The 13309-nt window shown below is 45.1% G+C and overlaps 1 protein-coding gene across 1 annotated transcript in view; it reads right to left on the bottom strand.

The window, feature by feature from the left end:
• Window positions 1–13309, bottom strand: part of PRKDC (protein kinase, DNA-activated, catalytic subunit) — an 82075-nt gene that overhangs the window by 2827 nt on the left and 65939 nt on the right. The window contains exons 72-84 of the mRNA XM_072330288.1: window positions 13020–13200; window positions 12343–12503; window positions 11032–11243; window positions 9843–9930; window positions 9053–9196; window positions 5794–5998; window positions 5190–5257; window positions 4706–4926; window positions 4320–4412; window positions 2273–2362; window positions 970–1041; window positions 683–884; window positions 39–227 (exon numbers count right to left, since the gene is read on the bottom strand). Coding sequence (XP_072186389.1) covers window positions 39–227; window positions 683–884; window positions 970–1041; window positions 2273–2362; window positions 4320–4412; window positions 4706–4926; window positions 5190–5257; window positions 5794–5998; window positions 9053–9196; window positions 9843–9930; window positions 11032–11243; window positions 12343–12503; window positions 13020–13200 — 1926 coding nt within the window. The remainder of the gene's footprint in view (window positions 1–38; window positions 228–682; window positions 885–969; window positions 1042–2272; window positions 2363–4319; window positions 4413–4705; window positions 4927–5189; window positions 5258–5793; window positions 5999–9052; window positions 9197–9842; window positions 9931–11031; window positions 11244–12342; window positions 12504–13019; window positions 13201–13309) is intronic.

The raw sequence follows: 13309 nt of genomic DNA, 5'->3' as shown, positions 1-13309 counted from the left end.
TTTTTACTTGAAGAAAAACAAACAAAAAAGGCCCTCACCTTCCAGTCCAGGGAGGGCTCTTTCACAAACACATCCATTGTGCTGATGAGGAGATCGGGATCTGCACGGTACGCTCTCAGAGCATGCACCATTACGCTGTAAATGAGGCCCCACTCCTTCACTGGCATCATCAGATTCACGAACTGGCGCGTCAGGCGGAAAGGCATCAGCTCCGGCACAGGCAGAAACTAACCGATGGGAAGGACGGCCACAAGAAAACACCAATTAGAAAACAAGAAATAAGAAACCTCGTGATGGAAGGACTGCAAGTCTTTTGTCTTCTTTTCAAGCATTGAAACCTCATTTGTCATTGGAAGTGAAAACACGCAGCTCGGTGGAACGAGCCACACCGTGCCATCACAGCTCTGCTTGCGAGCACCTAGTGGCAGTGGCTGAAAGCACACGCTAAAACAATACCACTGCATGGACTGAGCCTATATCTTTACAACACCCTTCCACACGAAACTCTCTCTATAGCTTCCTGTTTCCCTGAGAGTGCCCGGAAACAGGTTTTATTCTATAGCTAGAAATAAAGGTTATTTTGCATCACGATGGCAAACTGGAAGACTCAAACTGACGCACCAAGAATACACTTGTAATTGCATATGCAAAAGCTGTAACAAATGAGTTGCACAACAAATACCTGTGTGGCTGAGCCAAATGCGTGCCCAAAGTCTATTCCCACCATGCCACCCGTCTCCTTGTTAATCATGAAGTTGGACAGGTGTCTGTCTCCAATTCCGAGTATCCAGTGACTGATGCACATCAGCGCGTGCGAGCTGGCAAAGTGGGACCGCAGAGCCAGGAAAGCTTCAGGAGATGTGCTCATCTTCACAAAGGCTCTCCTGGGCAGAACAGAAGTCACTTGCTACATGCAGATAAGGCATCAGCTTCTGTTTCCCAACACGCAGTCATTAAAGGCGTACTCACCGCAGCAGGTCTTCTGGAACACTGTTCTCCCTGCTCTTGAAGGCAATAACTGTTTCTGTGCGGCTTGCATTTCTACAGATGGACCAAAGAATAACATCAGCCACTGAAATAACAGCCGGGGTATGTATGTGACTACACTTGTGTGCTTGTTTCCATCAGTAAGCAGTAGAGCAACTCACACACACAGCTTGCCCAAAATACTTTTACCTGATATTAAAAATAAATCCCTGTCCCTTTTTTCAAGCAGTTATTTCTGAGATGAAAATTTCTTACTGTGAAGTAGCGTGTAGCTCAGCCTAGTTTCCCCTACATTAGGTTAAGGTTTAATGAAGCAATACAATCTTTCTGGTTGGATAACCTGTTCCATGCAGAGTAGGCTCAGGCCGAGGTAGAACCTCTCAGTGACATGCAGTGGTCACATTTACACCAGAAAATAGTGCAACAGAAGGGGAGGCAACAGGGCAGAACAGCTGGTGCTGAGGGCATTCATGCCACACACCCAGGGGAGGGAGAGTGACTGCTCTGGGCCAGCTCAGGTCCACTGCTATGAGCAGAGTGCCTGCGGGCAGCTGAAGGCACTGGGGCAGACTTCCAGCTGAGTTTCATTGGAAAGCAGCAACACACTGGCTTGCATCACTGAGCTGCCCCTGAGCATATGAGGTAAGCTGAGGTGACTGGGAATTCACTCCAGAAGCACATTCTTGATCTGAATCATAGAATAATAGAATCACCAAGGTTGGAAAAGACCCACAGGATCACCTGGTCCAACCATCCACCCATCACCAACAGGTCCCATTAAACCATATCCCTCAACACAACATCCAAATGTTCCTTGAACACCTCCAGCGTCGGTGACTCCAGCACCTCCCTGGGCAGCCCATTCAATGAAAACGTTAATGTGGGCACATTCGGATAAACGAGTCAAAGTTTTCCCCAAAGAAGCTTCTATTTAAGCACAGCCTGTTTAAGGAGGTTATGAGCTCATCAAAACGCTCCACTGGGAACCTTCCTTCCCCAACACAGTATGAGACTCTGGCAGATGTAGAAGTTATCTGCTCCTAGACACTGTCCTAAGGAGCTGAGCAAACTTGTGGAAGCACTCCTGCACTCTACTGGCATTTTATCAGTACTGAAGTCCTTCTGCAGAACATCTCACGTTAGACAAAGCAGTCTAACACACGAGCAAAAATACAGGTCTAGCCAGCATACTAAAGAAGTATATTACTTTTTTCCTGGACTTTCTACAGTTGTGTGTATGTGTGCATACTCTATATACTTTCCATGCAGTTCTCTTAAAACTTACTTGTACATAGCAGTGTATCGAGATAAGCCTTGTGCCTTCCCACCCATCTTGGACAGCCAGTCAGTGTAGGCAGCACGAGGTCCTCTTCGGCTGTGGACACAGGAGGGAAAAAACAGAAAGGTTGATTTCTCTGTATTATCTCCTACCAGTTCTGTACCTGAGTATCTGCGGATTGAGCGTGCACTGCTACAACCCATGGGATTTTTAAGTACAGAGGACATGGGAGCTATAGCCTACATTAATTCTAGCCTTGCTATGAATATGATGTGTATGCACTCCTTCCCCCCAGCTTGTGAATGCATTTCAGTCACGTTTGATGGAAGATTAGCCATTAATGTCTCAAGGACATGCATTTCCAACAGGTGCTCTAAAAAATCAGAAGCTGCCTTGTGAAGAAAGACCCAAACTAACCTCTCCAAGGAAGGAAAGATGTTTTTACCATGATCTTTTATCCACCTGAGAACTCGCCCCATGACACTTATTTCTGTCCATCCAAACAGGTAAGGAGTGCAGAAGGCAGTCCATTATCTTTTCAGCAGATATAGGAAGGAAGGGGAACTTGGAAGACTCAAGTATTAATCCAGACTTCATTAGTTACACTACCTATAAAAGAACTTTTTTTCCCTCCCATCTTATCTGCATACATCACTATGCCAGCCATTAAACTGCTGATCTGTTCTACAGAAACAGCAACAAAGTATAACAGCCACCTGCTCTCCTCCTTCCAAAACATTAAGGCTGGAAAAGACCACTAAGCTCATCTAGTTCAACCATCAGCCCACCACCATCACATCCACTAAACCCATAGCCATGTTCCTTTCCATATAAGAAATACTTATCATTTATAGTAGCCCATCACTTCGATAAAAGACTTCAGAACTTCAGGAAATTGTTCACCCTCACCGCAACTGAAATACTGCCTGTAAGAACTTCATCAGAGTCCTCCTTTAGGAGTGCTGCCATTCACCCACAGCTCAGTATAAGTGTCCTAACTGATTCAGCTGAAGAGTGTGTGGGGAACTATTTCAAGTCTATATGCAATCATAAAATGAAGCTGTTTGTGTGATAATTCATTAACTGTTTTTAGAAAGACACGGATAATCTCCCTTTGGAGTATCAGAAACCTCCCCTCATGAGAAGCTTCCAAGCAAGTCCTCCTACTTTTTCAGTAACTGAAGTGGGATCAATATTAACCCTGTTGCTCACAGAAGCAAACTAGACAGCAGTGATGAGGGAGCTGCAGTAATTCCTAAGTGCTCAGTCAAAAATCAACTACAGAAACAAAGGCTCTTTGCAGTCCAACCTGCTCACTGGAACTTCCTCCAACCTGCCCTGTAAGCAGGAGAACTAGTGAAAGAAAATAATCGATGACGACTCTTAGACATGCCCAAACACAGGCCGTGCACTAAGGAGAGAAGTCAGTAATGAAACCACATTTCTAAATACCAGGTCAGAAACTGGATATATAGAAACTTACAGGCTGATGTGCTAAAATCAACCCATTTTACAAATCTTTATCCCTTAATTACAAGCAAGACATAAAGCTCATTATTCAAATCCAGCCTTTGTACACAGTCAGAGACGATGCTTTTTCACAGCTATGTTTTGCATATCTGCCAATTTCCTCCACCCTGGACTCACTGCTGAACACAGCTTCTGAACAGCTCCATCTCTGCTCCCCCGCCTCCTCTCCCCCCCTTGCTGACCGACATCCATTTCCTGCCTGATCAAATCAGGAGATCAAAATCCTTTGCTTGTAAAAAATCAATCTGCTGATAAGGAAATGGCAATGATAACGACGTCACACACTGTTATAAGCCTCTTGTTTAAACAAGCAGGGCGGAGGATATTCCAGGTACAATGGTACTCATTAAACAAACAGTTGCTAATTACTAATTTGGGTCAGGAAGTACAAAGTGCCTTCTTGCTTATAGGTACTTTTCTTTCTTTCCTTGAAATAAAGGAAACGCTGCCACAAGATGGTCAGCATCACGATGAACCTACTAGCAGCAATCCTTTTAGAAGGGACAGCAAGGCCAAACATCACCTGTTATAGTTGGCGTCCTCCTCTCCGGTCATGCTGTTCCTCAGGAATTCTTTCAAAGTACAGGTATTTCCCAGCCACTTGATGAGTCCCAGCCTGGAACAAAAGTAAACAGAGTTGTGAACAAGCAGCATAGAGTCAGAACAACACCAAATTGGAAGCAATGCATTCTAGCATGTGCTAGAAGACTGAAGAAAGCTACCAATTTAAATATGCTCTGAAGTAGCATTTAAAAGAAAGCAGTTTCAAAAGGAAAAAAATAAGTACAAAAGCAAGCCAAGACCCAAACCACTGCGAACCAGAATCTGGCACACCTAGGCTGTACTTTCCAATGCTGCAACAGCAGATGTTAATGTAAGAATTTCTGCCCCTTCAAGATACAACCCTACCTTGTGGTCATGGGGATGACCTGGTAAGTTTTCAACTGCATATTCCTCTGGCTGCAGGCAGCATCTCGGGAAAGGATGATGTTCATTACATCAAACAGCTGCTCAATGCGCTGGTCTTGTCGCAGGTCTTCTCCACCTTTGACAAGAAAAGGATGCTCCTGCTCATCGCTGCCTCGGATTGTTATGCGCTTGGGTTTCCTCAAGGATTCCAATACCATTATCTTGGAAGACAGGAAAAAACAAGTATTTGTGACAAGATTTGGAATGACGGAATCACAGCTGATATTAAACCCGCCTGGCGTTCCCAGACGGCACAATCAAGTAACTCAATTACTACTCAAAGACCAAAGAAAGTTCTGCAAAACAGCATTTACGTGCTCCAAGACGCATACACAGCAACAACCCTTCTATTGGCAAATTCTCCAGACCAAATATGGCCTCAGGTGCACAACACTAGCATTTGAACTCAAGCTCACAAACATACCCGTTCATCAAATCCAGAGATCTTCACATGGTACTCTGGCAGCGGTTTCCCCTTCCCATCGTACTGACCTGTGGTAGGAATGAGGAAAGGAAAAATTGACAGTCTGATTTTAAGTGTTATCAGTAGTATTGTTTTAGAGTGTGTTTAAGAATAGAAAAAGCTCTTCTAAGTGTTCTATGAAATGGGCAAAATTCTATCTTTCAGGAAAATACACAGAAATACATAACAATCCATTTTCATTACACATTTTTATCTTTGAATTACTAATAAGCCTTCCCTTCTTATGCAGTTAGATTTTCAGATCTTCATAGTTTGAGAGGACACATCCTTGCTGAATGTGAATGAAGCACATATTAGATCTAACCCTCAGATTTTCCTGGAATCATGCCTTTAAAAGAACACTTCAGGCTAGAGATGTGATTTTTGATAGTTTTAAGAAAATCAGGCACACAACCAAAGAATGGGTCTAAGAAATGAAATAACTGTTACTTCAGACTACCTCTGTGCAAGGCATGAAGGGCCGTACAGCCAATGTAAGCAGCAGAGCTCAGAAGCAGCAGCTTTCTTGTATGAGATTTCTAACCACCACTGAAGGGGAACTTACCAGGGACCTCCAGCTCACTCCTCAAGAACTCAGCTCTGAATTCACTCATCCACGGTGAACACTCTTTCAGGTTTCCAGGTTCTTTATGGGTTTTGTTCATTTTTGCAAGCAGAGACGCTGTGATCTCATTAAAATCACCGGCCTTCATATCCAACAGCTTTGAACCGTCTTTTCCAAAATGACTGTCAAAATCCTTCCCAAAAGCCTGGGGTGCATTCAGACATGAATCCTGTTAGGACAGTGCTTGGAACTCCCCAGGAACACTACAACAGTGCCTTCCCATCCAGACACGCAGTTTCACCTGTCCTCCTGAAACATCCCCATCTTTCTTCTGCTCCAGTTCTTTTCCTCCATCCATTTCTAGCCTGTCAGAACATTTTCACTGCCTGTTTTATAGGCATCACCAGCAGCTAGCAACAGAAATACTGACGTTTCCCAACCCCAATGATACCAGAGCTCTGCAGAATTAGACCACAAACCTTTTTGCTACGTCAAAACCAGAAGCCTATCCCTTTTTACCTCTTCCAGCTGCAGCTGAATTCTGGGTCAGTATATCAGTAATGCTGATACAGAACATCCTCTGAGATGGAAGAGACCCACAAGATCATCAAGCGCAACTCCTGCGTAGTCCAAGAGACTGCTGCACTGACCCTGAACATTTTCACTCTCAGCAGAATCTGAGACTGACGGATTCTTGTTCTCAAAACACACCTTAAGCTACAGGATCTGTGGTCTTATCTCCTGGCCCCCAAAATACAATTACTCACAGATCCCTCAATAAGCCATTCATAGACATGATTTCTTAATTGCAGCGAGTTTAATCAAGGACTTCTGATGCTAATAGTGCAGTTCTTCCAGATGTGAAAAGAGTTGAGGGTCAAAAGCAGGACAGTGGTCAGTTATCCTGGGCATTTGTGTGCGCCATTAATAAGAGTAGCTACATGCAGGGTGGCAGTCGTATTATCAAAGAAACACACGCGTATAACAAATACTGCTCACACATACTAACGGGCAAAGCCATGTCTAACAGACATCGCTTCTCTTACCAAGAGATGTTTGCCACAGGACATAATAATGCATAACACAGTTATGAATATACCTTGTTTGCTTACAAAAAACCTTAAAACAGCTAGTAAAATATTAATAGAAAACATAAATGCAAATGAATTGACTGGTGACATCAGAATTGGAGGCTGTCTGGGCTGTAGTGAACATGATATGGTTGAGTTCATGCATCAGAGGGATATGAGACAGGCAAAGAGTAAAATTAGGATGCTAAATTCAGGAAAGCTGACTTCCAGTGTATTCCCCCCCCAACCTCAGAGTGACACAGGCAGGTTGGCAATAGCAGACAAGGAGAAGGCTGAGGTACTTAACAACTTTTTTGCCTCATTCTCTGATTACCGCTTGTCACACAGCCTTCAAACGTTTGGTTTGGCAGGAGGGGATTGGGGAAGCAACAACCCTCCCACTGTAAGTGAAGATCAGGTTTGTGACCGCCTGAGGAACCTGAACATCCGCAAGTCTATGGGTCCCAATGAGATGCATCCCAGAGACCTGAAGGAATTGGCTGATGTGGTCACAAGCCACTCTCAATGATATGTGAAAAGCTGTAGCAAGCAAGTGAAGTCCCCGAAAAAAAAAGGCAAAAGTCACATCCATTTTTAAGAAGGGTAAAAAGGATAATCCTGGGAACTACCAACCAGTTGGTCCCACCTCTGTGACAGGGTGGATCATGGAACAGATTCTCCTGGAAGATTTGCTAAGGCACATGGAAGGAAGGGAGGTGATATGGGAGAGCCAGCACGGCTTCACCAAGGGCAAATCCTGCCTGACCAGCCTAGTGGTCTTCTATGATGGGGTCACTGCATCAATGCACAAGGCAAGAGCCACTGATGTCACCTCTCTCAGCTTCAGTAAGGCCTTTAACACATCCCCCACAACATCCTTGTCTCCAAATTGGAAATACATGGATTTGATGAGTGGACTGTTCAATGGACAAAAAACTGGCTGCAGGATTGAGTCCAGAAAGTGGAGGTCAATGGTTCAGTGTCTGGATGGAGAATGGTGATGAGTGGTGTCCCCCAGGGTCAGTACTGGGATCGATACTCTTCATCAGTGACATCAACAATGGGTTGAGTGCACCCTCAGCAAGTTTGCTGATGACAAGCTGTGGGCTGCAGTCGACACACCAGAGGAGTGGGACGTCATCCAGAGGGATCTAGACAGGCTTGAGCAATGGGCCAAGGATAGCCTATGATTCAACAAATGCAAAGTCTTGTACTGGGGTTGAGGCATCCCTCACTGCAAATACAAGCCGAGGAATGTAAGGACTCTGTGCAGCCTTGCTGATAAAGACCTGGGGGTGCTAGCAGATGGCAAGCTGGACTTGAGCCAGCAATGTGCCCTCACAGACCAGAAAAATCAACTGTATCCTGGGCCACATTTAAAGAAGTGCAGCCAGCAGGGTGAAGGAGGAGACCCTGCCCCTCTGCTCTGTGCTGGTGAGGCCTCATCTGGCATACTGCATCCAGGTGTGGAACCCTCAGTACGGGAGAGACAAAGTCCTGTTGGAGTGCATCCAGAGGAGGGCCAAATGATTCAAGGTACGGAACAACTCTCCAGCAAGGACAGGCTGAAAGAGCTGGAACTGTTCAACGTGGGGAAGAGAAGGTTCTGAGGTGACCCGAGAGTAGCCTTTCAGTATCTAAAAAGGAGCTCCAGGAAAGATTTGGACAGACTCTTTAGCAGGATCTGTGGCGATCAAACAAGGGGAAATGGCTTCAAGCTTAAAAAGGAGAGATTTAGGTTGGATATAAGGAAAAAGTTTTTTACAGTAGGGTGGTGAGGCACTGGAACAGGTTGCCTTGGGATGTGGTTGATGCCCCATCCCTGGAGACTCACAAGGCAAGTCTGGATGAGCCATGGGCAGCCTGATGTAGCTGTGGTGTCCCTGTTCATTGCAGAAGAGTTGGACTAAATGGCCTTAAAAGATCTCTTCCAATTCTAAGGATTCTATGATTCTATGAAGTTGTGGGTCTGCAGCAGGACCACAGAGCCTGTGGGGCGGTCACGAGGGGAAGTTGAGCCATAACAGCTCCATAACTCCTGACAATGAAATCCTGAAGTCCTAAACTCCATCTCTTGCTTCATCTCGTCCTGTGGCACAAGTAGAAGCTGTGATCTGGTTCTTCTCCTTTGACTTTCTAATGCCTTCTACAGAACCACAGAGCTAATGCTATTCAGTCACCACACGTACCTGAACAAACTGTTTCCTCAGCCGTCCGAGGCCAGGAGCCTTCACATCTCCCAAATTCTTGTACATTTCTTCATACATCTCCTTAAGTCTAATTTTATTCCTCTGAGTTTTTAACAGCTCATTTCTGACATCCTCAGCCCAGTCCTGTAAGCAGAAGGAATCAGATGAGTACTGACAAAAACTGGTTGGTAATTCGTTCAGATTGCATTTGGGTTACCGTATGTGCTAACAGTCAATTCACAGGCCTTTTGAGAGCCAGATAAGCAAAGAAAAGCCTGTGCAAACATTCTCCTCTCCTTCCGCTTTCTGATAAAAATGTCTCTATTTTTAACATAACAGTGTTGACTACCACAGCGTCTGGTACAAGCTAAGAAAGCCCCCATGGGGCCAGGAATGGGATCAAACACTAAATAAGAGAGTTCTGGCCACAGCAGGTTCACAATGTGTGCAGGGGCACTCAGCAGAGAGCAAGCAAAGGGCACAAGGATCCCCCCCAGCAGACAGAAACTGTGGAGGTGGACATAAATGCTCACTCTGTAACAGACTGACAACAATGATGCAGGACTGACCGTGGGGCAGCACAAAGACTCCAGGGGGGAAAAGCTGAGGAGGATGACTGCAAAGCAGGAGTGGGGAGCAGCGTGAGGCAAAGCTCATAGAGCCCCCTAGCGTCAGTGCCAGCCCCTTATGAGGAGAACCACTTCCTGCAGCTGTAGCATCTCCACCCTGCCCTTTCTTTCCTAAGCACAGCATGGGGAAGGAAGGGGGGAAAAACAGTAATACACTTTACCTTAAAAAGCATGACGGGATTAGAGAGCTGTTCCAGGGAGTGAATAAAATCTTGAACTACTCCTCCTCTGTCCAACTTGTTCTTGATGCTTGAAAAGAAAGAACCACGTCACAATGCAGCAGAAACTACCATCACCTAGCCTGCCGATAAGCCATGATACACTGCAGCTGCTACATCCAAGAACTGAGTAATGTTATCTAGGGGGAGGAGTGGGCATGAATTAGGAGGACTCAGAATTCTCCTGAGCTGTACAAGGGTTAATTATTGGCTGGCCTCACTGCGCAGCTCCTGATTTCTTTGTAATTAAGTACCCTGCTATGGGAAAATTGCTGCTTGGTGGGGTAGCAGTTAGCACACCTACAACAGGAACTGGCATTAACAAGACCTGTCGTGACAGTGATTCCAGGGCAACAAAGTTTGTGAAGCAGAAGCCTTTCCCCTTCCGGTTTTAAGCTAAGAACTTTAGCAAATGCATTAGGAAGTTAAGAAAAGGTAGAGGGGACAACTGAAATTATTGCAGTGGTTCTACAGCACTGTGTGACACCAGCTGACTTTTGCCTGGGGATTAATTTAGGCTTTGCTGCATGGCAAGGTGGGTAAGGTAGGGTGTGAAGGCCCACGCTGCACACGGAATGAGCAAAGAAGAAACCAACAGAGCAGCAGCTGTTTCCCATTTCACCATCCACCTCTGAAATCTGATGGGAGCCTTTATTCTGTTCAAACATCCCTGCTCTCTCTCCTGGTGTTAGAAAGTGTCCAATCCGGCTTCATCTCCATCCCTGATAGACTCTGACTGTCACTGCTGTGAAGTCTACTGCAGCAGGAGTGTAATCATGCAACAGATTTCCCTTCAGCCTCAGGAGCAGGAAAAGGAAGAAGAAGAAACTTCTGACTAACACAGAGCTACCAGGAGAATGGAGCTGCTTCTAATCCTCTAACTTCCCACAGTCTGGGCACTCCATGTACTCAATACTGCTAAAGTATTCAGGCTGCCTACCTGAGCGTGTCTAATGCTGAGTGAGTTCATGCACTGATTTTCCCCGTACCTTTGAATCAAAGCACAGTGTGCATGGGACTGCCCCCTAACGATTCTCTCATGTTTCCTGAAGAAAACAGTTTCTTTAAACAAATAAACCCATCCACATCTGTACCCAAAATACACCAAAGAGCTGCTCGATCGTGGATTCACCTTGCTACGAACTCCTTGTTCTTACAGCCTGCTGCGGTGTCTTTGAAGCAGTAACTCTCACTGCTGATCATGAACGGGTAGATGATTGCCTGGGGGTAGGTATCTGCGATCTCCTCAACAGTGTGCTGCACAGCCACTGCCTCATCCTTGTCAAGGAGTGCCATCATCTGGCTAATCCAACCGATGAACTGCCAGCAGGGAACTGAAGAAAGCTGCAAAACAGACACTGCTTTCAATGCTGGTCTTCCTTACGGATACCAAACAGCAAACGTGACCAAAACTGCTGTGTCCCAACTTGACAAACACACAAAAATAAAGCAGAACATCAGTTACCTTCACAAAACATCTCCCACTGAAGCAGAGCTTCATTACTATAACTACTGCTACTACTACATAGACGTCCAATTGCAAAGGCTCATATCACTTTTGAAATGAATACTACATTCACGTTGCTTGTGATGATAACAGGATGGATTCTGACTCCTCTTCCCACCTCATTGCTTCCTACCTTTCTAACGGAGTTTAAGTTTAATGGACTGCCAGGATTGATTGCACCAAAAAAGAAATGAGAACAAAAACACACAGAGAACTTCCCTTCTGGGTGAGGTTTATTGGCTGGGCCAGGAGTCAGGTTCTGGTTTACCGCTGGAGTTCCACTGTGGCCACACCGTGTCCACTTCATCCGAGATTGCTATGTTTTTGGTTTCTGTAGGCAACTGTGCCGTATTTCTGTCTCTCTCACAACTTACTCTGACAGGGCAGAGGAAGCACTCTGAGCACCAGCAAGATGAAATGGGCTTAAAAGCACAGGCAAGCCAAGACAGGACATGACAGCCACAATATAGGAACAGGAAATGAAGGGAGGAAGTGGGAAATGCAAATGAGATGAAGCTGCAGTAAAGCTTTGAATTGAAGCAGGACAGAGAGAGATGGGAAAAGTGCAAAACAAGTGAAGAAGCGAGTTGTTTCCTGCACAAAGGGAAAAGCTTATAGACACAACACTCTTAATCCAACCCAGCTTTATCAGCCCGCTTAGATGGTTCAGGAAAAAAACAAGTCATTTTTTTCCAGCAGCTCTCAAAGCAGTATTTGGAATCAGTACATTGACAAAAACTCAAGTTTTAAAAGCTTCTGACCATATTAATTATACTCAAGCCAGAGAAGAACAAGGAACAACGGTGAGATAAAATTTATCTGCTTCACTTGCAGCAGAATTCACCAGCATAACCTCTGTCCATCCAACCCCCACCTCCCACGTTTCCAGTTCCATTCACAGCGACACTGTCTGCCAAGAGAATGGAAGCAACTCACCTCTCGTGTCACCAGACCCAGCGTCTCTGCTGGATATCTTTCAACTATTTGTAGCAGTCGAGGAAACCTCAACCTGGCTTCTCTGGAGTTCAGTTTTAAAGCTTTTATCATTTTCTCCACCACAATAGCTGGGAATAGCTGTAGATCTGCAGCATTAATTTCTGCCAAGAGACGTTAAACAAAAGTTATCAGAAACACCATCATCGCTTGTTTCTGCCTTTGATCACCTGCAACGTTCATCTCCACTATTCAGCATGTTTTCTTCCAGTGCATTTTGTATTTTTACTTTGTTCTCCTCCCCATCTATCTGAGCTGTTGCACACCATCAACATGGGGATGGTAAGGATTAACTTTATGGGGAAGCTGCATCACCTCTGGTAACCAGCCTACCTTAAATACAGAACTGGTGGTGTGGTCTGGGAAGGAATAAAGGAAGCATCTGCTGGATACGAAATATATCTCAGAGGGAGATTATGAGTGATTCACTAGCACCAAAGCTAGCAGTTGTAGTGGGGAAAAGAAGAACAGTAGGACTACTAATACCAATGGACTGGAGGACAATATGTTTCATCCAAACCCAAGCTGCATTGCTCAGGGAGATCTCCTCCTGGGTATCACAAAAGCTCTTGCACCAGAGATAAATCCATTTCTTGTGCTCAGAGGAAACCCCAACTAACCACAAGAGCCGCCTTCTTCCTTACGCAGGTGTTGGTCACAGAAACCAACCAAAGTCATATACGCATCGATAACTCCCTTCACATCAACGTGTTCCATGGAGAGGGACTGCACTTCCTCTTCAGACTTCTTGGCAGCGCTGCTGAAACACTGAAAGGCTCTCTTGTTCAGACCTGCTAATATCTGAAATTTAACCATAACAGAAAAAAAACACATATATAAATATATACTTATCATATCGATCATACTTTTCTAACGCAGCTCATGTAATGAAGGATTTTACAAGACTCTT

Source organism: Excalfactoria chinensis, chromosome 2 (genome assembly GCF_039878825.1).
Source record: "Excalfactoria chinensis isolate bCotChi1 chromosome 2, bCotChi1.hap2, whole genome shotgun sequence".
Lineage (NCBI taxonomy): Eukaryota > Metazoa > Chordata > Aves > Galliformes > Phasianidae > Excalfactoria > Excalfactoria chinensis.
This window is presented reverse-complemented; position numbering and strand designations above follow the sequence as displayed.